This window comes from Brassica napus, chromosome A1, assembly GCF_020379485.1.
Source record: "Brassica napus cultivar Da-Ae chromosome A1, Da-Ae, whole genome shotgun sequence".
Lineage (NCBI taxonomy): Eukaryota > Viridiplantae > Streptophyta > Magnoliopsida > Brassicales > Brassicaceae > Brassica > Brassica napus.
Genome location: NC_063434.1, coordinates 22,705,732 through 22,729,418, shown reverse-complemented (window position 1 = coordinate 22,729,418; position 23,687 = coordinate 22,705,732). Strand labels below are relative to the sequence as shown.

General features: G+C 38.4%; 3 protein-coding genes across 4 annotated transcripts; 2 read left to right on the top strand and 1 right to left on the bottom strand.

Moving 5' to 3' along the window:
• Positions 1-6,720: 6,720 nt before the first annotated feature.
• On the top strand, positions 6,721-7,874 carry LOC106365166. The gene is made up of 2 exons (XM_022711022.2): positions 6,721-7,074; positions 7,146-7,874. Exons 1-2 carry the CDS (start codon positions 6,721-6,723, stop codon positions 7,872-7,874), a joined length of 1,083 nt encoding a protein of 360 aa, XP_022566743.2.
• Positions 7,875-9,808: 1,934 nt separating this feature from the next.
• Positions 9,809-12,091, bottom strand: LOC106365178. The gene is made up of 4 exons (XM_022711021.2): positions 11,841-12,091; positions 11,029-11,324; positions 10,606-10,905; positions 9,809-10,545 (listed from the first exon to the last, which is right to left on the bottom strand). Exons 1-4 carry the CDS (start codon positions 12,089-12,091, stop codon positions 9,809-9,811), a joined length of 1,584 nt encoding a protein of 527 aa, XP_022566742.2.
• A 2,704-nt stretch (positions 12,092-14,795) lies between these two features.
• Positions 14,796-20,879, top strand: LOC106453879 (protein TIME FOR COFFEE). Of its 2 annotated transcripts, XM_013896090.3 has the most exons (12): positions 14,796-14,998; positions 15,074-15,481; positions 15,577-15,713; positions 15,789-16,071; positions 16,159-16,498; positions 16,586-16,625; positions 16,711-16,803; positions 16,965-17,169; positions 17,241-17,307; positions 17,403-17,466; positions 17,556-17,885; positions 17,986-20,879. In XM_013896090.3, the coding sequence occupies exons 1-12, from the start codon at positions 14,893-14,895 to the stop codon at positions 20,404-20,406; spliced, it is 4,494 nt and encodes a 1,497-aa protein (XP_013751544.2). In that variant the 5' UTR covers positions 14,796-14,892; the 3' UTR covers positions 20,407-20,879. The 2 variants fall into 2 exon arrangements, with proteins under 2 accessions (XP_013751544.2, XP_048593172.1); XM_048737215.1 differs by lacking the exon at positions 14,796-14,998 and having other exon boundaries at positions 15,166-15,489.
• The last annotated feature ends 2,808 nt before the right edge of the window (positions 20,880-23,687 follow it).

Genomic DNA, 23,687 nt, shown 5'->3' with positions numbered 1-23,687 from the left:
GTTACCTAATCCTCAGGCTGTTTCTGATTTAAGACCAATAAGTCTTTGCTCGGTGGGGTATAAGACGATATCGAAGATACTGGTCAGACGAATGCAACCATGGCTTAAGGAGATCATCTCTCCATCTCAATCAGCTTTTGTTTCGGAGAGACTTATGACTGATAACATCACGATCGCACATGAAATGGTTCACTCTTTGGGCATTGATGATGATATAGCTTCACAGCAGATGGTTGTAAAGACAGACATGTCAAAAGCTTACGATCGTCTGGAGTGGGGTTATTTGAGATCGTTAATGTGTGCCTTAGGTTTTGACCAAAGATGGATTTCCTGGGTTATGAAGTGTGTTTCATCGGTGACGTATTCAGTTTTGATTAATGATCAACCTCATGGAATGATCACACCTCAAAGAGGACTCCGTCAAGGCGATCCTCTATCTCCTTTCCTGTTTATTTTATGTACGGAAGGCCTCGTTCATCTTATGTCCAGAGCAGAACGCGAGGGGCGTATTTTGGGAATGAGGTTTGGTGATCATGGACCTTCAATAAATCATCTGCTGTTTGCAGATGATTCTCTATTTTCGTGCAAGGCAAACGAGGTCGAAAGCTTGGAGTTATTGTCGGTCCTTAACAGTTATGGAAAGGCCACAGGACAGGTGATCAATCATGCCAAATCCTCTATCATTTTTGGGAAAATGGTTAAGAAGGAAGTCAAAATCAAGATCAAAGAATGTCTGGGGATCGTAAAAGAGGGAGGAGAAGCAAAGTATTTAGGCCTGCCCGAAGTTTTAAAAGGTTCTAAAGTCAAGCATTTCTCCTATATCAAAGAACGGTTGTGTAAAAAAATCTCTGGGTGGCATGCGAGAACCTTATCCCAAGGAGGCAAAGAAGTATTGATTAAGGCTGTCGCCTCTGCTCTTCATGTGGCTGCTATGTCGGTTTTTAAATTCCCTAAAACCCTTATAGCAAGTCTTCATAGTGCCATGGCGACTTTCTGGTGGTCTTCAGATGAGCATAAAAGAAAAATTCACTGGTTGAGTTGGGATAAATTGTGTCTACCTAAAGAGCAGGGGGGAATGGGATTCAGAGACCTTGAGTGCTTTAATCAAGCGTTGTTAGCTAAACAGGCGTGGAGGATCATTGATGATGATGATTGTTTGATGTCTCGTGTTATGTGTGCTAAATATTTTGAGAACAATAACTTCATCAATGCTTGTTTAGGACGAAGACCGTCGTATTATTGGAGAAGCATCATCTTTGCCAGGAATCTCTTAAAGCAAGGTATGAAGCATTTGGTTGGAAATGGACAGACCATTAATGTGTGGTCGGAACCTTGGTTGGAAGATGTGAATGGTTTATGCAGACCCCCGTTGAGAAGACAGAGGCTCTTTAATGTGAATCTAAAAGTGGCAGATGTGATTAACCATCAAACGGGGGGATGGGATGAAAGAATAATGGAAGAGATCTTTGTGCCTGGTGACATAGCGATTTTGAGAAGAAACCAACCTATGTCCCTGGAGAAAGATTCTTGGGTGTGGCGTCATACTAGAAGTGGGCTTTATTCTGTTAAAACAGGGTATGATCTAGCTTTTCAGAATCTTCATAAGGTATTGATTGGTGAGCAGTCTGTTTGCCCATCAATTAACCCTCTCAAGGAAGATGTTTGGAAACTTCCAACTTCATCTAAGATTAAAGGATTTATATGGAAAGCTATTTCTGGAGCAATTGCTGTTTTCGACCGTTTACAGGATAGAGGCATGAAATCTGATATCGTTTGCCAAACCTGTGGAGCAGATGGAGAATCAGTAAACCATGTCTTGTTTCAGTGTACTTTTGCAAGACAGGTATGGGCGCTTTCGGGTTTTCCTATCCCAAGAGGAGGTTTTGATGATGGTTCACTCTTTGCCAACATCAACTATCTCTTGGTTAATTGGAAAAAACGGAAAGAGTTGTTACAAGTAACAAAAAAATTTCCATGGATGCTATGGTATCTATGGAAAAATAGAAATGCCCTGCTGTTTGAAGGTGTTCTTTTTCCTAGTGATCAGATTTGTAGCAAAGCTTCTGAGGAAGCTGAGTTATGGTATGCTGCACAAGATATGGATGGAAGATGCTTTGGGGCTCATAGGGAGCCTACTTTGATGGAGGCGGCTGTATGGAAAGCTCCCCCAAGAGATGTGTTAAAATGTAATGTTGGGGTTGTGTGGGGGAAGAAAAAGAATATTGCTGGTGCTGCGTGGGTTTTGAGGGACTCAAGAGGAGATGTTCTCCTTCATAGTCGCCGATCGTTTGCTCAGGTTGATTCAAAAGATTATGCTCAGTATCTAGGTTTGGTCTGGGCGGTTGAAAGCATGGTTAGTCATAGATGTCTGAGAGTTCACTTTTCATTTGAAGGAGGGTGTTTTGTTAATGCAATTAACAGACCCAAAGCTTGGCCTTCCTTCAGGTCTAAAGTGGTGGAGATTAGAAATATTCTCAGGAATTTTTTGGTATGGAGGGTGGAAAATGAGTCGTTTGCTGCGAACAGGGAAGCTCGGAATATAGCTATTACTGCTTTAAAAGATGTTTGGTTTCAGTCTTATGTTGCAAGGGGCCTTCCCAGATGGTGTTCTTAATGTTTTGTGCTGTTGTTGTTGTTATAAGTTTATACTTTATGGACGTATATGTGTATGTTTAAACCTGATCTTTTGGTTATTTCAATGGAAAATCTAGTGAAAAAAGGGGTGAACATTAGAGTTGAAAAATAAAAAGAAGTTTTGTAATACAGGGAGAAGCAATTCCCCATTGGCAGCTAAATGCAGGCCCCACATTCTCAGAAGTTCCGTGACCGCGACTTGAGTGAAGAAGGTCCCACATGCATTTTCCTTTTTTTCTCATCTTAACCGTTGAGTTTTGATTCAATCAACGAATCAGATCAATCTGTCGGGTGCCAACTCAACACCATTTTATTTTTAAAGTATTTCGGGATAACGCTTTCTGCCAATTAGAGTGTGACTGGTAAAAAAGTAGAGTAATTAGGTGGAAATAAAAGGCTGAATGAAAAGTGGAAAAAATGTATTACGCTCATTCTCGCTATATTTTAGTGGAGGGAGGCATTACACTGCTTTATAGCTTTTCATCAAAACCGATGCATTTTTCTCTTACTTGCCTTTTTCACCTGACTGGTAAAGAAAAGTTGGAATGAGAGTAAAATTAAAATTCAGAGTAAAATTTTACTCCAACAAGTACATACAGTCAAAGCTTTAGAATTACAAAAACATAGAGTTAATTTGCTGAATGACTATATTGGATAAAGAATATTGTAGTAAGAAAATAGAAAGAGATAGGATAAAAAAGAAGTTTACTCTATAGATAGAGTATCATTGGAGTAACAACCCATTTTATTATATAATTATTTTATTTTATAAGAAAAAATAGAGTAAATCATTAGAAATGATTTCTTACAGATTTACCGTTTACGTTTACGCTTACCTCTTCTTAAACGATTAAAATATAGAGACAATTATAGTGAACAAAAAAAATATAGAGACCATTATATCTCCTTATTACTTATACAAAAGCAATTTTAAAGGTCTTTTCACTATGTTGATCAGTGGAAAAAAAGAGACACAATTTTAAGAGTAACATTATGCGACTGATTTTTATATCCTAAAAAAAGGATTTCTATAAATGGAGTCGTCATGTGTATAACATTATGTTACTAATTTGTTTGTTTATATGTTTTGTATATAACTCTTAATAGGGACCATTTCTGAAATAGTGTAGTGTGATATAAAACTGTGTATATCAATCTATAAGTACTAAAAAAATACAAAAAATAAAATCACGTGTTATCTAGTCCATCTCAGCCAAGTAATGCAATTCAAAGGTCTCTAGATGTGAAGTGATCTCACACATGTCATTTCTACAATTATTTTTACCAAAAAATAAGACATCGCATAATAAAATTAATGATATGGCCCATAATTAAAAGGGACATAGACAACTACATTTAATGGCAATTTTAATTTTTGGTAAGTTTTGGTAAGTTTTGATAATAGAATAATAGCTCATAAATCATCATTAAATTAGAACTATTCAAATATGTCATTAAATAATACGATAAAGAAAATATATAATATTTTAGAATTTTGGAATATTATTTAAATATATTTTTATAATCATAAATTTTTACTATTAAACAATATTTTCAAAATTTTATACAATCTTTTAAATTTTTTTAATGCAGTATCATTTGTTAGTTTTATATTTTGATATTTAAAATTTTAAATATTAATTTTACTTTACACAAGCTAATTTAATATATCTTAACCAAAATAAATAAATGAAAATATATCTAAATTATAATTTTAAATATAACTTAAATATAATTTTAAATAAATCAAATTATTTATTTTATCTTAATACTATGTTTAATTAAATTAGTATTTAGTATTTATTTTAAAATATTGGTTTAAAAATAATAAATTCTAAAATATTAACAAATATTTATTTTTAATATAATTTAAATTTAAAATTTAATCGCTGCACATGGTATAGGAAAACACCTAAAACTGACATAAGTAAAGACATATTAAGAATAAAATTTGGTGTTCCTATTTTCCACTAAGAAAATGTTATTTTCCTAAAATACTTGGCGATTGTCAATCATATCATTAGAGATCAAAATTTCTGTTATTAATTAATACTTATAAAAATCTTTTTAAGTTTCCTAATCTCTTCAGTTTGTGTATTAATTGAAACTCAATCACGCAATACTTGCATGACAATTTCGAGAGCAAAATGTTTCCAAATTACTGCATGATTGAAACTAATATAATATTTCATTGAATATGGAATTAATGTAGGATGAGATTAACCACATACAGGATTGCGTGATTGAGCATTTAATTCGGTTTATACACCTTCCTTTGGCAGACTTTATCGATAATTTTGTCAGCACCGTTATTTAACTATGTGAATGAACAATTATTCAATAGAGATAACACTTTTTTTTGGTCAAAAAGATAATACTTTTGTTTTGCTAATTTTAAGTATTAATCTCACCAGTGTCTTAACCAAATAATTTATCCTTATATTAACATATGTTTAATTAGTTACAGAATTTTTCAGTTATATCAATCTGACTAACTTTTCCATCTAACATAGAAATAATCAAATATACTTTTTTTTTTGTTTCTCAAACAGATATTTATTTATTAGAAAATTAGATAAATAAAAGTTTTAATAGCTAGGAATGATAGGATACATAAACGCCATAATTTTGATTTTCTTTTACTATTAGATTCTAAGAATTAAAATTTCAAAGATAAAAACGGAAAATATTATTATTTTTCATGGTCATTTGACGTTTTTATGGTTTTGGTAAATTATAAAGGGAAATCTGTTTTTTTAGAGCAAAAAAAAGGTAAATATGTCCCTTTAGACTAATATGTACTACTTTATGTCCTATTAGACTAATTTTTTTCGAAAATGGCAGTAATGCCCTTAAAATTGTAATTTTTTTAAAAAGATAAATAATGAGTTCGACAAGCGGGATCGATCGATCCAGCTTTACAAGTTACAGTGGATCGATCGATCCCGATAATGATTCAGAACAAAAAAACGCGAAATATATACTGATCGACCTGGTCCATTTCACTCGATCGGCGAAGGTCGATTCTTTACAGATCGACCGATCCACTAAGGATAGATCGATCAATCCTGTGCCCAGGAAAGAATCCCAAATCGATTTTTTTGGTTTTGTATGATTATATCCGGGTTGATTCCCACTTGATTTGAACCGACCAAGCATGATTTCAACTCTTTAAGCTCGATTTCTCTGGGACGAAACCCTTAATTTCCCATTCACGAACAAAGGGGGAGAAAATCAAATTCTCACCCAAAGTTCGTTAACCCTAACTCACTCAATTCTCTGATTTGGACGATTATTTGGCCTAACTCATACGATTTCGTGAGCTTTTTACGAATCTATCACTCTTTAGTTTGTTCTGCAAAGGTATGAAACTCTATCTCCACTTCTTTTTAGAGTTTGAAAATAGAAAGGTAAAAGGTAAATTTTTTGAGTTAGTTAAGATATTTAGACTTCAATCATGTGTTAAGGTGATGATTAGAGAAGATTTTGTACACAATCATGGTTTAAATCATATTTTTGGGATAGATTTAGGAATTTTAGGTTTTTGTTATTAATAGATATATGCTGTATTGTTTTCAAATTTCAGATATGGAGTTGGAGTTGCCTAATCGTTTATACGGTGAGGGATTGGAACCTCAGGTTAAGAAGATTAATAACAGCTGCCGACTAAAACTTCTCGAGTTGCTAAAAGAAAAAATGGAACCAGAATTCGATGAAGTTATGAAAGATCCCATTTTTTCACAGATTATGGTTATCCAGAAGAATGATCTGAAGTTTTCGGCGAGGTTGGTACACTCTTTCTTGTGTAAGGAGTTGATGACAAGCAAGAGACATGAGAAGTGGTTCACTTTCGCTAGGAGACCTATGCGTTTTGGATTGCATGAGTATCATGCTGTCACTGGTCTGAAAGTGAAGCGAGAGAATAACAGTGGGCTAGTGACATGGAAAGACGATAATGGTTTTTGGAGCAAGCAGATAAAGACAAATGGAAAAATAAATTTGCAGATCATAAAAAAGAAGCATTTGGAAGAGAGCAATACCTAGACTTGGGTTGATAGGGTGAGACTGATATATCTTTGCGTTATTATGGGTGTGGTGATGGGAAAGGATGAGAAGGTGAATATCCCGCATCTTTACATGAAGTTGGCGATGGATTTGGAGAAGCTTCAGAATTACCCATGGGGTCTGTATTCGTTTGATTTCCTTCTGAAGCAAATTGATAAAACAAGGCATAAATTAGAGCAGAAAGAGGGGTATCTGATGGAAGGATTCTTGTTTGGTTTCCAAATTTGGATAATGGAAGCTGTTCCTGCTTTAGGAGAGATTTGTGGCACAAAAATCAGTAAAAATTTTACAGGTCCACTGTGTGGTAATTGGAGAGGATGTGCAAAATGTTCTTATGAAGATATCATTGGCGTTGAGAACTTATTCCCAGAAAACGTAAGCAATTTTTTTTCAAATTAAAATATTTATTGTCTTGTTCACTTTACTAATGATTTGATTGTTTGTAGGGGATTTTGCATTCATTCATGGAATCCCACATAGATGGAGTGGTCCTTTTGGCAACTGATTTTGTACAGAAGGATGAGAAGAAAGATGAAAGAGTAGATCATATTTTAGATATGATCAATAGTAAACATGATTGGAACAATCATGTTTGGGGAGTAAAAGAAGCTACAAACTCTGAATTTGAGGAATCTGGCGAAGAGAAAGGAGATGATCAAAGAGCTGATACTGAGAGAGGTGAAAATAGTCATGTTGCAGGGAATGTTGATGGCACAGCTGATGTTTCGGGAAGAAACAAGAGAAAGCATGCAGACCGAGGAGCAGAGTCAAGGAAGAAGAATGTTTTGTGCCACCTAGCTGCTTCATCAAAAGGAAATATTGACACAGATATGAAAAATTTCTTGGAGGATCTGGTACAAGCTTCTTTTACTACTTTTGGGGAGAAATTCTGTCAGCAGTTCTCGGACAGGTTGGGTAAGATTGAGACTGAGGTTACACAACTCAGGACAGCTTCAGAGAGAACTGAGCAATTTGAGACCGTTGTAACCGACAGATTGGGGAAAATTGAGGCTGAGGTTACACAGCTCAGGACAAGTTTAGTGGTGACTGAATTGGTGGGAAAGAGTGATCAAGCAAGCGGTCCTAGCTTGACCAAAATCAACAGTGGTCCTAGCACCAGCAAAAAAGGCACTGCTCCATCAAAGAAAAAGGTAACTACTAAGAGAAAGAGTTAAAAGTTGTTGAAAGCTTGGAACTAGGCGATGGAATGTAGGTCTTTGAAGCTAGGTTGTTAGAACTTGGAATGAGGCGGTAATATGTATTTGAAACTTGTCGTTTATGTAATCACTATATTTAATGTAATATGTATTTGGAAGTTTGTATGTTTATTATGGATTTCGAACTTGGCGTTTATGTCTATTCTCTGTTTTGAACATGAAATTTGTATGTGTAATTTGTAATTGTACGTGTTTGTCAACAGGCTGTAAAAAACCAAGAGTTAAAGACTGCTGATTCGTGTGTCAATTTACCTCGTGCAAAAGTTACTCAATCATCAGCTAGTGATCTTAGTATGGGTACACAAGAGTTTTTGGAAAGTTGCATGAAGAACCTTCCATTAGACACATTTGTGAAAGGTTTGAATCCTTCTCAAGCTAAAGTCGAAGATTCATTGGATTGGTTGGAACTTCCAAAATCATTGAAGCAGCCAACAGATTCATTGGAACTTCAAAAATCATTGAAGAAGCCAGCGGTCCGATTAGATGACCGAGATATAGAGCTAGACGGCGAAAATTTCCCTGATCGCTGCTTGGTGTTTGTGCATCCTGCAGATTTTAAGAAGATGCAGGACTGGCAAGATACACGAACGTATGTTATTCCTTTGTATATATCATTCGGTTGATTGTCTTAATAATTGACATCTCTACCATTGTATTTTGTTTACAGAGCTATACAGATTGGTCCTTCTATGTTAGACGGTGATCTAGCCGGACGTATTATGTCTGCCAGCAGTTGGCTTAAAAACTACGTAAGCATTCGACTGGTTATTTCTATAAAATGTTACCTATTATATTATTGGATACATTATAGATTTGTCTTTGTTTTTGTAGGAAATTGATGCTATAATGTATGTTTTCCGGGAAAGAACAACATTGAAACGATGGAACGTAGACCGTGTTGCTTTCATGACATGCGTCTTTAGCGACCTCATTGCTAAGGATTACCAGAATTTCTGTAAGGGTATTAAGAAATACACTATGGATCCATTACTACTGCAATACGGTAAAGGTGAACTGCCTTCCCATGGAAAAACACAGATGTTGTGGAATGTCGATGTGGATCGGATGTACGTTCCTGTCTGGGTCAATTGCAACCATTGGATTGCTTTATGCATCAGTTTTGTGACTAGGAATATCCAGGTGTTTGACTGCGGGGGTAAAAAAAAATCAAGGAAGTGGAAGCTTTCGCGCAGCTTATTCCTCGGATTGTCAAGGCCGTGCAGTCATTGACAATACAGAAGCATTTCCACATCACTCCGTACAATGTTTTCTATGTACCTATGAGTGGTCTTAACCGACTTCAATGTCATTGTGGTGTGTACACTATAAAACACATCGAATGCCACGTGCTTGGGTTGGACATATCTATGGTGAATGATGAGAATATCTGGGGAGCTCGGATAAAGATTATGTGGGATCTATGGGAAGCAGCTAATGATCTAGAACTGATTGAGAGAATGTCAAAGTATGAACCTATTAAGTGTAGTAAGCCTGCCGAGTATGTTGAGATTGATGATTTATGATTTATTGTTGGTTATGCTTTTTTTAACTTATTTTGTAATGATTTTAGGAGTTTGTGTTATAATGGTTTTTTTCTATATAGAGTACTTGATCTTACAAAATGAAAGACAACATTATCAATTACGATCGTTCGGCAAAACCTCGATCGCTTTCAGATCGATCGATCTGTATTTCAGATCGATCGATCCCGCACCCTGAGCATTATGCAGAACAAAGTTACTTGAAATCAAGCAAAAGAAGTTTGGAAAAGTTTCACTAAATTGTGAAGAACACAGCAAAAAAATCTACTATATTGGCATCTTGCAAGTTGCTCTATTATGACCACCAAGACCACATCTACTGCACTTACGAGACTGACCCGCCTGTGATCCTTATGATGATCGGATTTTGTCTTCAACAGTTTCATATCTGCGTTTTCTGTTTCTTCCAAGAGATCTTCTTGTCTCAGGCGGTAGCACTTCAGAATTTTCCACAACTTGTGGGACAGACCAACCATCTTCAGGAACTGAAATGGGATTTATGCTTTCGTGATAAGATTCTCTCCAAGCTCCCGTGGTATACAAAAAATCAGTCAATGTATATGGTTCTCTACCAACAAAGAAACCAGCTTTTATTGCGTGTCTACAAGGGATTTTCGAAAGGTCGTACTTCCCACAAGAACAAGTCTGTTTGTCCAAATCAACAAAGCAGTCAATTGTGTCACCTTTAACAAGCAGCTGGCTATCGGTTACAGGGTAAACTCCGAAAGTTTTCCCCTTTCCAATTCTCCTATCAATCTTTTCCTCCACATCTATGGTCAAATGGTGGGTGTGCTTTAAAATCAACTTCTTACGCTTAAAAAACCAACGTGTCAGCATTTCTCTAATACTGTCCAACAAAGGAATTACGGGAAACTCTCTCGGCGAACGCAACGCAGAATTTATCGACTCTGCAGGATTGTTTGTCCTAATGTCATACCTGTATCCATGAAATTGACATCTAGCCCACTTTTTGACATATGCTTCCATAAGATACGTTCCAATTGCTGGACTGATATTGCAAACATGAGCAAACGTCTTCTTGAAATCAACCACTCTATAAGCCTTTGAAGCCTTAGAAATCAACCCAGCTAATCAATTCCCCCTGAAATATGATATCACATTATTCAACAAATGATGAATACAAATACCATGTCTCGCTAGCGGATACACTTTCTCCAGTGCCTTCCCTATTGACACTTGTCTATCCGAAATAAAAGCCAAACCATTATCATCAGCAACAACAACTTTTAATTCTCTCATAAACCATTCCCAAGACTGCTCATTTTCAGAGTCTACTATCCCAAATGCAATAGGATATAAATTTGAATTTCCATCTATAGCAGTTGCAACCAGTAGCACCCCTTTGAATTTACTCTTCAAGAATGTTCCATCGACAACAATGACACGCCTCATGACTGTGTTAAAGCCTCTGATCGATTGACCAAACGCTATAAACAGATATCAAAATCTACCATCGACGTCAGTCTTGTAAGAGGAATGTGTACCCGGATTGGCCTCTCGCAGCATGTGCAAATATTTTGGTATTTTCCCATAACTTTCCTCTGGAATACCTCTAACAGCGTTGACTGCATATTCACGGGAATCCCATGCTAAAGAATCAGAGTTCTCACATCCATAATCATTACGCATAATCTGAACAATATCTTTCGCTTTAGGCCCTTCCTTGATACCTTCATATTTATGCATTATCAGATTGCCTATCGTTTTCGCTGAAGATGTCCTTCCGGCACTGGTTTTGTTTGAAGGTGCGCAGGAATGTACACCGACATACTTCTTAATAATAAAATATGTGGAGCCCTTCAAACACTCAGCTCGAGCACCCCAAAAGCACACCTTATCAGCGCATCTAATACACCAAACTGATTTATTGGAGTTGGTAACTGTGTAGTGAAAGTTATGCTTCATTGCACATAACTCAAACCTCGCTTTCAAAACTGTTTTGTTGAGGAAAAGATCTCCCGTCTTAACCAATTCGACCACCTGACTCTTTGCCAATTTTTCTCTGTTTTCTTTTTCAGAATTGATCTTCTCAGCATCATCATCATCTCCTTCAACCTCGTCTTGCTTCATTTTTCCTTTCTTCTTCTCGTTATGCTTGTCAGCATCATAATCATCTCCATCAACTTCACTTTGCTTCATCTTCCCTTTCTTCTTCTCGTTATGCTTAGCCCCCTTAACAATATTTGAAGCGGTCCCAATGTCACAAGGATTTCGCTTGTTCTCTTCACTAGTACTTGCATCAGTTGGCATCTTATTAAGATCAATATCGATCTTATTTGGATTTCCTTGCTTTGCTTTATAGCTGACACACAATTGACTTGACTGATGCTTCTTACAAAACCCTAGAAAATTATGAACTTGCCTTGAGTTTCCAATGATCACTGGTGGACAATTTGATGAATTGATCAATCCAATAGGAAGGTAACTCAACTCCAAATCAGCATCTGTTTCTTCAAAACCAAAATCCTCTATAACAATTTTCTGTAACTCTTCCAGAGAAGACTTCAATTCCAAAGCAAGTAACCTTCCCCCTTTCTTTTTATCAACATTAAAACTCCAACCTGAAGATACAACCAATTCCCAAACACCACATGAAGCATAAACATGAATCATGGTAGAAATAATGTGAAAATTTTGTGAAAATTTTGTGAACAATCAATGGAATATAGAAGACGGCGAAGAAGGTTGCCAAGGTTTTTTTTTGTCGTTTTTTTTTGTTCTTTTTCGTTTTTTTTTTTTAAAAAAAATCGATTTTTAAAAAAAATATAAAAGTGAATATTCTCAAATATTTTGTTTCCATATTTTTAGGAACTGATTTCTTATCCGTAGAATACAACTAATATGTAGAAATCAATTTCTACAGTTTTTTAGAATTATAGTAATTTTTAGAATTTGATTTCTACATGTTTTAGATTTATAGTAAATCTGTAGAAGTCGGTTTCTACATGTTTTAGAATTAGATTAATGTGTAGATTTTGATTTCTAAGAATTTTAGAATAGTAGGTTAAGCGCGGAATGTGTATTCTACATATTTGTAGAATACTTCTATTTACGTAGATCACGTATTCTAAACATTGTAGATTCAATGAAAAAAGTAGATTTCGTTTTCTACTTCGTAGAATGTCATTTCTACTTTTTTTAGAACATAATCTGAAATTTATAATTTTAACTTTTTTATAACTGGAAAATATACCATTAAGTTCATATAGGTATTTTAACAAATGTTACTATTTTTCCAAATTTTTTTTGTTTGTAAAACTATTTATTAAAATTATTTTCATAAATATTAAAGGGTATTATAGAAAAATATGACACAAAATATAGATTAGTCTAAAGGGACATATTTACTATTTTTTTGCTCTAAAAAACAGTTTTCCCAATTATAAACAAGTGATAATAACATAAATCAATAATTAAATAGTTAGAGAAAGAACCGGGTCTCGTGTCTGGTGGTAAAGAAACTTTGGTTGAGGTGCCCGCCATCACGAGTTCGAGCTCCGGCTACTGCGGATTTAACATGGTTTCTGTTTGGTCTCCAGGACCTTTCTCGCAAGTTCCGGTTGGACACAGTGGGATAGTCGGATTAAGTGAGAGGTCCGGATACCTGGATTATAAAAAAAAAAGGTTAGAAAAAAGTAAAAATATCAACCATTTAATTTACTGCAATAAATAAGTAGTTATTTGAAAATTAAATAAACAAAAAGCCACAACGAAGCTATTAGCTATTTGTTGACTTGTGAGTTCTCTCTCTCCTTCAGCTCTGTTCTCTCTCTTAGATCAGACACAGAGGAAGGGTGGGTTGAAACTGGCTGAGGAATCAACGGGATGGTGATGGTTCTCTTCACCGATTCACCGGATTCTCATCAGCATCGATTCCCGGAGTTCGGGCTTTGACTCTGGCAAGCGGCGGTTTCGTTCAACGTTGTCTTGGCCGGCTTCTCTTCCGGCAAGCGGCGGCTCTCAAAGCGTTGATCTTGGCCGGCTTTCGGGTTAGTTAAACATCGATTGATGTTCTCCAAGGGTTGGAGATTTGGTAAGGAAGATGTATGAGTTGTTGGGTGGTTGGTGTCTCTGCGGATGAGATCTCGAATAGGTTCGATGATGCTCTCCGTTGTAAAGAGAATCAAAAGATGAAGGGATTGCGGTGGTTCCGGTTCCGGTGGGTTCCGGTGAATCGACGTTACTTGCTCCGGCGTTCTTCTCTGGTGGAGAGACGTGGAGTTTTCGGGACACGTGTTTCCTCTGTGTTGAGGTTCAAACACGTGTACATCGTTTGGTTTGGGTAAATGTTAACACGTGGGCGGGCATGCGAGTGCTTTGGACGTAGGGCTCGGAGGCGCCGTTCGGTTGGTAGGGTTTGGGCTTGAGGCCTGTTTCGTTTGCCTTTTATGTCGGGCCTTAGTTTGCCCCTTTGTTGGGCTTTTTGATGTGATTCTCTGGGCTTTGACCCATTAATAAAATACTAGATGGAAAAAAAAAAAAAAAAAGCTATTTGTTGACTTAATATGATTAATTTTACCGGTTAGATCGGTGTGTAGGTGGTCACAAAGATTCCATTTTGATCGATATTGCCTTTACCAGGGTCATTGTTTACCGGTTGTGGCCAGTGATACATTATTTTGGGTAAAAATAACTAAAATAAGTACTATCATTTTTGTGCGTGTATATGTCAGTATTTTGTTTTCTTTTCCACACGAGTCGTCGCGATTAGTGGACAACAATGCACTACCCCAGGACCCTTTTAACAAATAGTATTTTATTGCAATTTTTTGTCGACTATTTTATTACAAAACTATAGTGCTATTAATTCACTTTAATTTAAATAATATTATCTTTTGTTCAATACGTTCGATATTTTAATTTTCTCTTTCCAATTTCTTGACACAATAAAAGTCAATATAATATCGGTAGAGATTACATACACAGCAGGCTGTGTGATGTCATATCTCGACACGTGGCAACTTAATGTTTAATAACTTGGTATAGTAGTCCACATAATTTTTTAACATGATCCGACTCGGAGATCGAATTATTAATTAAAAAAACAAACAATAAAAAATATTATTTTTGGAGTATATTTTAGACACTAGTATTACTCATTTTTGTATGGGTCCCACAGCGGATGCTGACTATTGAAATAATAAAAGAGTACGTTTTCGCTAATAAAAAAAAGAAAAAATAGGTAATTGATGTGAGATCTCTAAAATGGAGGGTGGAGATGTTGTTGTATCAGTTTGAGACCGTTGGATGCATTCACACCGACGGTGAAGATTGCGAAAAGGTTTTACTGGGAAGAGATATGAGCCGTGGATCTATTCGCTCCTGCTTTTATTATGAGGAGCACAAATAATGGGAAGCTAGTAGAGAGATAGAAGAAACAAAGAAAGAGAGAGAGGTTAGGAAGGGGGAAGAAGATGGATAGAAATAGAGAAGCTAGAAGAGTACCCATGGCGGCGGCGGCTACCGGAAACGCTTTGTCACGGCGGAGACATAGAGCCGGAAGCTTCAGAGATTCTCCAGGTTTGTATTTAAATCGTTCTCTTCTTCAGATCTGAGACAGACCGTTTGATTCCGATGGTTTTCTTTTTGTTTCAGAGGAGGAAGGTCCGGTGGAGTTACCGGAGGCGGCGAGGCTGAGAGATCGAGGAGGGAGTGGGAAGAAGGAACGAGATCGGGAACGTGATAGAGAGAGGGAACGGGAGAGAGATCGGTTAAACAGCCGGAGCAAAAGGAGGAGAGGAGAACGGTTGATGATGGTTCACGACGGCGGCGACGAAAGCTCGGAAGAGAGTGTCAACGACGATGAAGAATATGACGACGTGAAGATGCTTCCTCCTCCGGCGAGTAATAATATCTCCCCCGCCTCGTTTTCATCGTCTCTTTCGAATCATCACCAGAGGAAGAACTTTCCTCCGCCACCGTCGAAAACTTTCAGATCTCCTCCTTCTCCGGCGCCGGTATCTGAGATGATCGGCGTATCGGTTCCTAGAAAAGCTCGGTCAGGTAGAGAGGTGGAAACTGCAATAGAATCATCATCTCTCTCTCGCTGATCAAATCTCTTTTCATTGCTTATCTAATATCTTCTTTCACATTCACAGCTTGTACAAAGAGACCACATGAGTCATGGGCGTCTAGTGCCACCGGCGGTGCTTTACTTGTTTCCGGAGAGCAGAGCCACCGCCAAGTATCCACTTCTCCTTCTTCATCCACTGTTTCTCTCCACCGGAAAAAGATGGTTAGTCTCTCAAAGACTCAACTCAATCTCTCCCTCTTCATCTTACTAAAGAAAGATTTTCCTTGTGATTTGAAGCCGTCAGGGACGAAACAGAAGCCACTCCCGCCCAAGTCATCATCTCCGGTGGTGGCTGTTCAAGACGAGATAGAGATCGAGATCGCTGAGGTGTTGTACGGGATGATGAGGATGCCTCTCGCTACGTCAAAACAAGAATCTGCCACTAACGAGGGAGGTGCAAAAACAAAAACAACTGTAGATGTCAAGTCCAAAGTATCTTCACCCATCTCCAATTCTCAAACGGTTCTTCAGTCTTCCACCATCACACTTGCTGCTAATTCGAGCTCGTTTAATGCCATTGGTAAAGTTATCTCCTTTCACAACGATCTGTTATGTCTCTCTTCTCTTCTCTTCTTTTTGTGCTCATTTTGTCTTTCTTTGGTTACAGCTCCTAAAAGAAAGAAGCAAAGGCATGTCAAGTACGACGACGAGAACAGTCCCAGCTTACCATCACGCGCCATTAAATCTGAAGCAGAAGCTCCGTCAAAGACTCAACCTCCTTCCGGTGATCAGCTCAAAAGATCAGGATCTGCTGAAGAAAGCACCTCAGTATTGGATTCGACCAATCCACAGGCTAGAGACAGCACGGCAGCGTTAGATTCAAGATCAGCTGAGAAGAAGGAAAGCAATCTGTCCAAAGAGGAAACAGTAATGCCGAAAGTTGAATCTTCCTCGGGAGTTAGATCGGATGGTGACGGAGCTACTACTACCATTTCAGGAGTTAAACCGTAAGCACACGATCTATACGTTAAATGTGACTTTTCATTTTAATTCTGGTGCTCAGAGACGTTTTTTTTTTTCTTTTTATCATGCAGAAGCTTACTGGAGAAAGAGAAGTTTGAGATAGATCTGATGGTAAGTTTCAGTTTTTTTTGAATTTTTTTTAATTTTCTCCAATTTTTTTAATATTATCCTGATTTTATTTTAAAAACCGGTTTAGGCCCCACCGCCGGTTAGATCGTCATCGGAGAGAGGCGGTGAGATGGAAGGTGTGGCAGCAGAAGCTAAACCTAAAGCCACGGAAGTGGAAACGGTGAGTGGGACCTACTTTTGTTTGGTAATAAAATGTGATAATTGGGGATAATATCCATCATTACTTTATTTGTCTTTTCGGGGCTCTCTTTTCTTATCTTGTTCTCTTTTTCCCCTTTTTTTTTAATTCTCTACCTTGTCACTTATGCATGATGAAAGCAGGAAGATGGAGGTAATGCGACGGTTCTCGAGTCTGAAGAGAAGAAGAGACCTAAAAGTGCGGTGGGGGAAACTGAACCTCATAAGCCAGAGAGGAGTTATGAACTTAAACTCGACTTGGATAAATCTGATCACGTGGGTGTGATAAACAAGCATCATGTTCAGAAAGAGCCACAACAACAACAACCTTCTGTTCCAGATAAAACAGGTAATTAGACGTTTCATTTTTCGTGCGCAAGTTTTGATTTTTTTCTTAATCGTTTCTTCTGAATTTTCCAGCTCAAGCTGGCACTTTACCTATGCATATGTCAATGCCTGGCTGGCCTGGGGGTCTTCCTACAATGGGGTATTTTTTTTTTGTATTTTGAACAAGTGAAACTTTGTGGAAGTCTCTTTTCTGTTTCACTTGAACTAATAGAAAACTCTTTGATTATTGAACAGATACATGCCGCCAACGCAAATTGTCCCTACGGATACTAGTTCCTTATCGTCTGCGGCAATGCAGGTTATTTCCATTGCTTGCCGATGATCCATTCAAAGAATCCTCTCTACATTTATTCACTGATTTTAATCTTTTTTTTTTATCTCTTCTAGCCTCCTCCGCATTTACTTTTTAACCAACCGAGGCCTAAGAGATGTGCAACACACTGCTATATCGCTCGGAATATTCAATCTCACCAGCATTTCACAAAGATGAATCCGTTCTGGCCTGCAGCAGCAGGATCAGCTCCATTGTATGGGACCAAGGCCTGCAATCTCAGTCTTATGCCTCCCACAGAACTTCAGGGGACTGTTTTGGGAAGAAGTTCCAATCCTGTTCCGGATAAGAACTCTCAATCTACTTCCAAAAGCTCAGATACAGCTCAGAGAAATCAAATATTGCTCCAGCAAGCTCTGCCTCAAGGAGCAACGAATAACATCATGGTTCGTTTCTTTTTTGTCGTCCATCTAAGCATGCTTCTCATATCAAAATTTTTGTCGTCTTTCTTGCCAGCTGATTGTTTTTATTTATTCTTTATTGTAGCATGGTCCGACATTCATATTCCCCGTGGGCCAACAGCCTCACACAGCTGCTGCATCTGTTAGACCTCCTAGTGGCAACACAGCTTCTCCTGGTGCGACAGCTACTGCGAACTCCATGAATGGCTCTGCTTCAGCTACTCCAGCTGGTGCCCCAACAATGACCTTCAGCTATCCGGGCATGCCAGGCAGTGAAACGCAGTATCTGGCCATCTTACAGAATAATGGCTATCCATTTCCAGTCCCAGCACATGTTGGTGCATCACCTGCTTATAGAGGAGCTCCTGGCCAGCCGATACCATTTTTTAATGGTTCGTTCTACCCCTCCCAAATGATCCAGCCTTCATTTTCTCAGCCACAGAAGCAGCAACAGCAAGCTGGTCAAATGCTCCAGAGCCATCCTCCGAGTAACCAAAATGGAAGTGTTTCTACTGGTTCCTCAGCAGCACAAAAGCATCTGCAGAACCAACAGCTGAGACCACCGATAAATCCCGGGAACTCCCAAGGATTTCCAACTCACAAAGTTCAATCTCAGCCTTTGAGTTTCCAGCAGAGGCAACCTAGAGAAAATGCGACTCAACATAGCGAGACTGTAGGAGGAGACAGCCCATCAACCGCTGATAGCCGGGGTTCTCGTTCAAGTGTTGCCTATGGCCAGAACTACGGTATGCAGATGCAACCACCCAACTTGGGTTTGATGAGTTCAGCTGCCCCAGGTGGTGGAGTTGTCGTATCCTCTAGCAATCATGGCGAAAAGAAATCACAACAGGTCTCAAAGGCTGGTGTGGAATCGTTTCCGTCCCAGGGGTATGCCATGACCTTTGCGACATTCAACGGGGTTAATAGTACTCCTTCCCTGAACATGTCATCAGTTGGTCAAAATCACGCTATCTTCCACAGCATGCCGGAAGCAGCTAGGCAAGGTTATCAAATGATGGCAGCGAATGTTGCTGCTCAAGCAGCCCAGCAGAAAATGAACTACAGTCCTCCTTCAGATGATGGAAAATCGGGGTCTAATGCTACTGCTAATACGAGGGAAGAACAAAGGAAAACAGGAGGAGCAACAGGGAAAACGAGTGGTCTGAATGGTGCGCAGTCTATTGCTTTCTCTAACAAGCACGACTTAGCTGATGCATCTGTTTCTGCTGTAACGAGTGGTAGCATCGTTGATACATCCCGTTTGCTCAACCACGGTTCTACTCAGCCACAGAGTTCCAGTTCTGTGCTGACGTCTCATCAGCAGCAGCAGCTGCAGCATTTGCAACACCAACATCAGCAGCAGCAGCAGCAGCATATGCAACGGAGTCAATTGCAGCAACCTTACACCACCATGTATCTCCAGAAGCAACAACGGTATGCAACTTCAGTCGCTGCTTCTGCTGCTAGAACCAAAGGGCCTGTGGCGAGTAACGGGAGTGGTTTCGCTGATCATAATATCTCTGTATCACCCGCCGGAAGCGCTAAGTTTACAAATGCCAATTCAGGATTTCCTCAAAACCTTGTCCAGTCTAGCAGCACTCAAGTGCAGTCTCCTCAGTGGAAAAACAATTCACCCAGGACATCCAACACTTCCCAAGCGCAGTCTCCGTCCATACTGTCGCCATCGTCTGCTGCCGCTGCATCGTCTGTAAGAAACGTATCGCAGAAACAGCAAAGCCGGCAGTCGCAGATATCTTTTGCATCAAACTCAAAACCTATGGCGTCTGGTTCGCCAATGCAGCAGGTGCAAGGAGGTGCCAACAACCAGGCTCCGTCTCCACCAATGTTAGTTGGGTCACCTTCAACTTCTTCCGTCTCGAAAAGCGCGGGTGGGAGCCCAAGAACAGCTGCTTCGGCTTCATCAGCGGTGAACAAAGCTGGACAAGCTTCCTCTACTACTCACTCATCATCTCAGCCGTCCAAGAACTTGCAGTCTGCATCCGCAGCTTCTTCCGCTGGTGGAAGGAACAACGGTCCTTCAGTTCTGGGAAACCCCACCACAAGCTTAGGATCCAAGTCTCAACAACAACAGCAACAGTTGCCAAAGCATGGGTTGCAGCAGCAAGCCCAGCTTTTCTTCTCTAATCCTTATATGCATTCTCAGAATCAACATCAACAGCAGCAGATCACTTTATCTCCTTCTGGTGGTTATTACATTCAAAGACATCAGCAACAACCAGGTTCATCCGCTGCTACTTCCGCCGCCGCATGTCCACCAGTCACTCTATCCGGCTGTACCACAGGAGCCGTTACGGCCACTTCAGATCCAGCGAAAGCCATCGCTGCTGCAGCAACAGCAGCAGCCAGTAACATGAAAGGAGGAGGAGGAGGTATGGGGAAGACGCAGCAACATCAGCTGGTGCCTCCAGGGTTTCCGTATGTACACGCGGTTCCACCTGCGGTTCAGGTAAAGCCCGTAGATCAGAAGCAACAAGCTGGTGAGTGAAAGACTTTAATAGAACATTTGTTAACTTAAAGAAAAGAGAAAAACTCGAGTGGTTGGGAAGTTCCGGTTATAGCTTGTGCCGGCGAGACGAAAGAGGGACGTAGGAGCCGGGAGAAAGAAGCAGTCGGAACAGACCCACCCACACAATTTTTTGGGAGTTTGGTAGGGGGGGGGGGGGGGGGAGGGGGGGAGGCTTTTAAAGCATTGTGTACAATTAGTGTTTATATTATGGGTATTCTGACAGGAACGTACGGTTTCAATTTAAAAAGCAGCCACTGGAGTTCTATTTTCTTTTAAAAATTTCATTCATTCTTCTGAGGTTTGAGTGTTTAGGTGGGTGATCTTCAGAAAAAAAAACAAGAGCTGAGAAGTACGTGTTGTTGGCCTGTTTCGTCAGTCGTCACTAAGTGGATTATATGTTGCTGGGGTTTGTTTAGTGGAATTTATAAATTATGAAGCATGGATTTACGATTCGTTCTCGTGTGCCTATCTCGTATTCGCTTATTCGTGTGCAAATTAGCACCTCTATTTTCGCTTATTTGCCTTTTTCGTTCAGTTTCTTATTATGCCATTTTCTTTTTGTCCGTTTCTTGAAGACAGAAGTTAATAGAGAATGAAAAAAATCAGCCACTCGTAATGAAGATTCGCAGTTTTGAGGAAATGCTATTTAAAATGGGATTTTTGCAAAATTGACCTACAACTTAAAGTCAAACACAAAACTAACTTCCCTTTTTTTTGAAAATTGGTTTTTCCCTATTCATCCCACAAGTTCATATAATTTACGAAAATGCCATCAATATCTTTTTTTTTTTTCTTCCGAAAATGACATTTTTACTCTCTCACCCTCATCATCTTCAAGTAATTACAAGATTGCCATTGTCATCAATACCACAACCACCATGAACAACCAATTTGAAGCTCTTAATGCTCCCAAAATCGATTTACCCTTCTTCTTTTTCCATTCTTGTGAACTAAACACAACATATCTCTCACTTTCTCTCCACAATGAGCTAAAAAAACCCAAGATTTTGATTCTAAAATTTTTATGGTTCATAGAGTCATAGAAGCTAACGATTATGGGTGGGTGACTTTCGTTTGTGATTCTGTGTGCTTGGAGAAGCCTTATGCATGCTAAAGAACTTATCTCACCAATTTAAGGTATGACATCGAGTTTTTTTCCAGATCTGTTCGTGAGACGACTTACTTGGGAAGTCGTCTGGTTGTAGACGACTTACCTTTCAGTCGTCCGGCTGTAGACGACTTACCTGGAAGTCATCTGGTCAACGCAGAGGTTATTTTTGCAATTGACTTTGAAATCTGTAACCTGAGACGACTGAAAGTTAAGTCGTCTACTATTGTTTGGTTTCAAAAAAAATTCCAAAGAACCTAGACGACTTACATTTCAGTCGTCATAGGTTAGTTTTGCATTTGACTGGATAATTTCAGAAGTTTGACTTCCCCAGACGACTTACATTTCAGTCGTCTGGCGAAAATTAAAATAATAATATTTTTTTAAAAGTAGACGACTTAAAGTTAAGTCGTCATAGGTTAGTTTTGCAATTGAAAAAAAAACTTCAAGATTTAATTATACACAGACGACTTATAATTCAGTCGTCCACCAGACGACTTAATTGTAAGTCGTCCAGAACTTTTTTCCGAGATTCTGGTCAAACCTCGTAAATCCTGGACGACTTACATTTCAGTCGTCTCGTGGACGACTGAATTATAAGTCGTCTGTATATAATTAAATCTTGAAGTTTTTTTTTTCAATTGCAAAACTAACCTATGACGACTTAACTTTAAGTCGTCTACTTTTAAAAAATATTATTATTTTAATTTTCACTAGACGACTGAAATGTAAGTCGTCTAAAAAGTCAAACTTCTGAAATAATCCAGTCAAATGCAAAACTAACCTCTGACGACTGAAATGTAAGTCGTCTAGCTTTTTTGGAGTTTTTTTTTAACCAAACAATAGTAGACGACTTAACTTTCAGTCGTCCGAAATAACAGATTTCAAAGTCAATTGCAAAAATAACCTCTGCGTTGACCAGACGACATATAGTTTAGTCGTCTAGACAGCTTAGATTGAAGTCGTCCGCGTCTTCTCCACTAGTTTTTAAGTCTTCTACGTTAGTTTTTGAATAACTTGTATTTTAAAGAGTGATAAGTAACTTCAAGATATGTAAAACTCATATTTACAAAATATGTTCTCTCCCTTAGTTTTACTAAATTTGACTAAGGTTTTCAATGCAAACTTATAAAAAATATGATATGCTTTGACTAGTTGCTATTGTTTGTTTTCATCTCTTACCAACATTCTTGTTTATTATGATGAGAAAAAGGCCATTGGAGTTTATTATTGCATATGAGAGATCCAAAGATAAGAAAAAGGCTACTGAAGTCTATTATTTCATTGATTTGTAAATGTGTAAACACATTGTTAGCACATTTAATACATCTTGGAAAACATTATTACTGATTTTACAAAAAATTCACAACTAAAAGAGTATACATGCAATTCACAAAACAGACCACAAACAAAACTATTATAGATCATTCATCTACAAAGATAAGCTTGGATTCCACTTGAGTAGACAAGACCAGACAACTTTTAAGAAGTCCAGACGACTTCTAAGAAGTCCAGACGACTTCCAAGAAGTTCAGACGACTTTGCCAGAAGACTTTTAGGAAGTTCAGACGACTTCCAGACGACTTTACAGGAAGTCCAGACGACTTTAAGGAAGTTCAGACGACTTCCAGACGACTTCCAGACGACTTCCAGACGACTAACAAGTAAGTCATCCCAGAAGTCTTCCAGATCTGAAAAACCTGCATATTAAATCCAGATCAGAAAAACCTGCATATTCAAAAACGTTCAAATGGCTTAAAAACAGAAAAAATGAATGAAAGATTAGATAAATCTACCTTTACAGAACACACAAAAATACATATCTAAAAATAATAGATTTAACTTTAAATTAGTGGAAGATGAGTACCATCTAATTAAAAACCTGCAAAAAAAATAGATTAGTAACAAAGACATGAGACAAAATTGAAAAATTCATATAAAGTTTGGTGTTTTCAAGTCAAAGAGATTAGAGTGGGTTTGGAGAGTTTTAGTTTGTGAAAAAAGTAAGAACTTTATACAACAAGAAGTTACCAAATGAAGAAAAATCAGACATAAGAACTTACCAAAACGCTCAGAAAAATCCAGACGACTTTCTAGAAGTCCAGACGACTTCCTAGAAGTCCAGACGACTTCCTAGAAGTCCAGACGACTT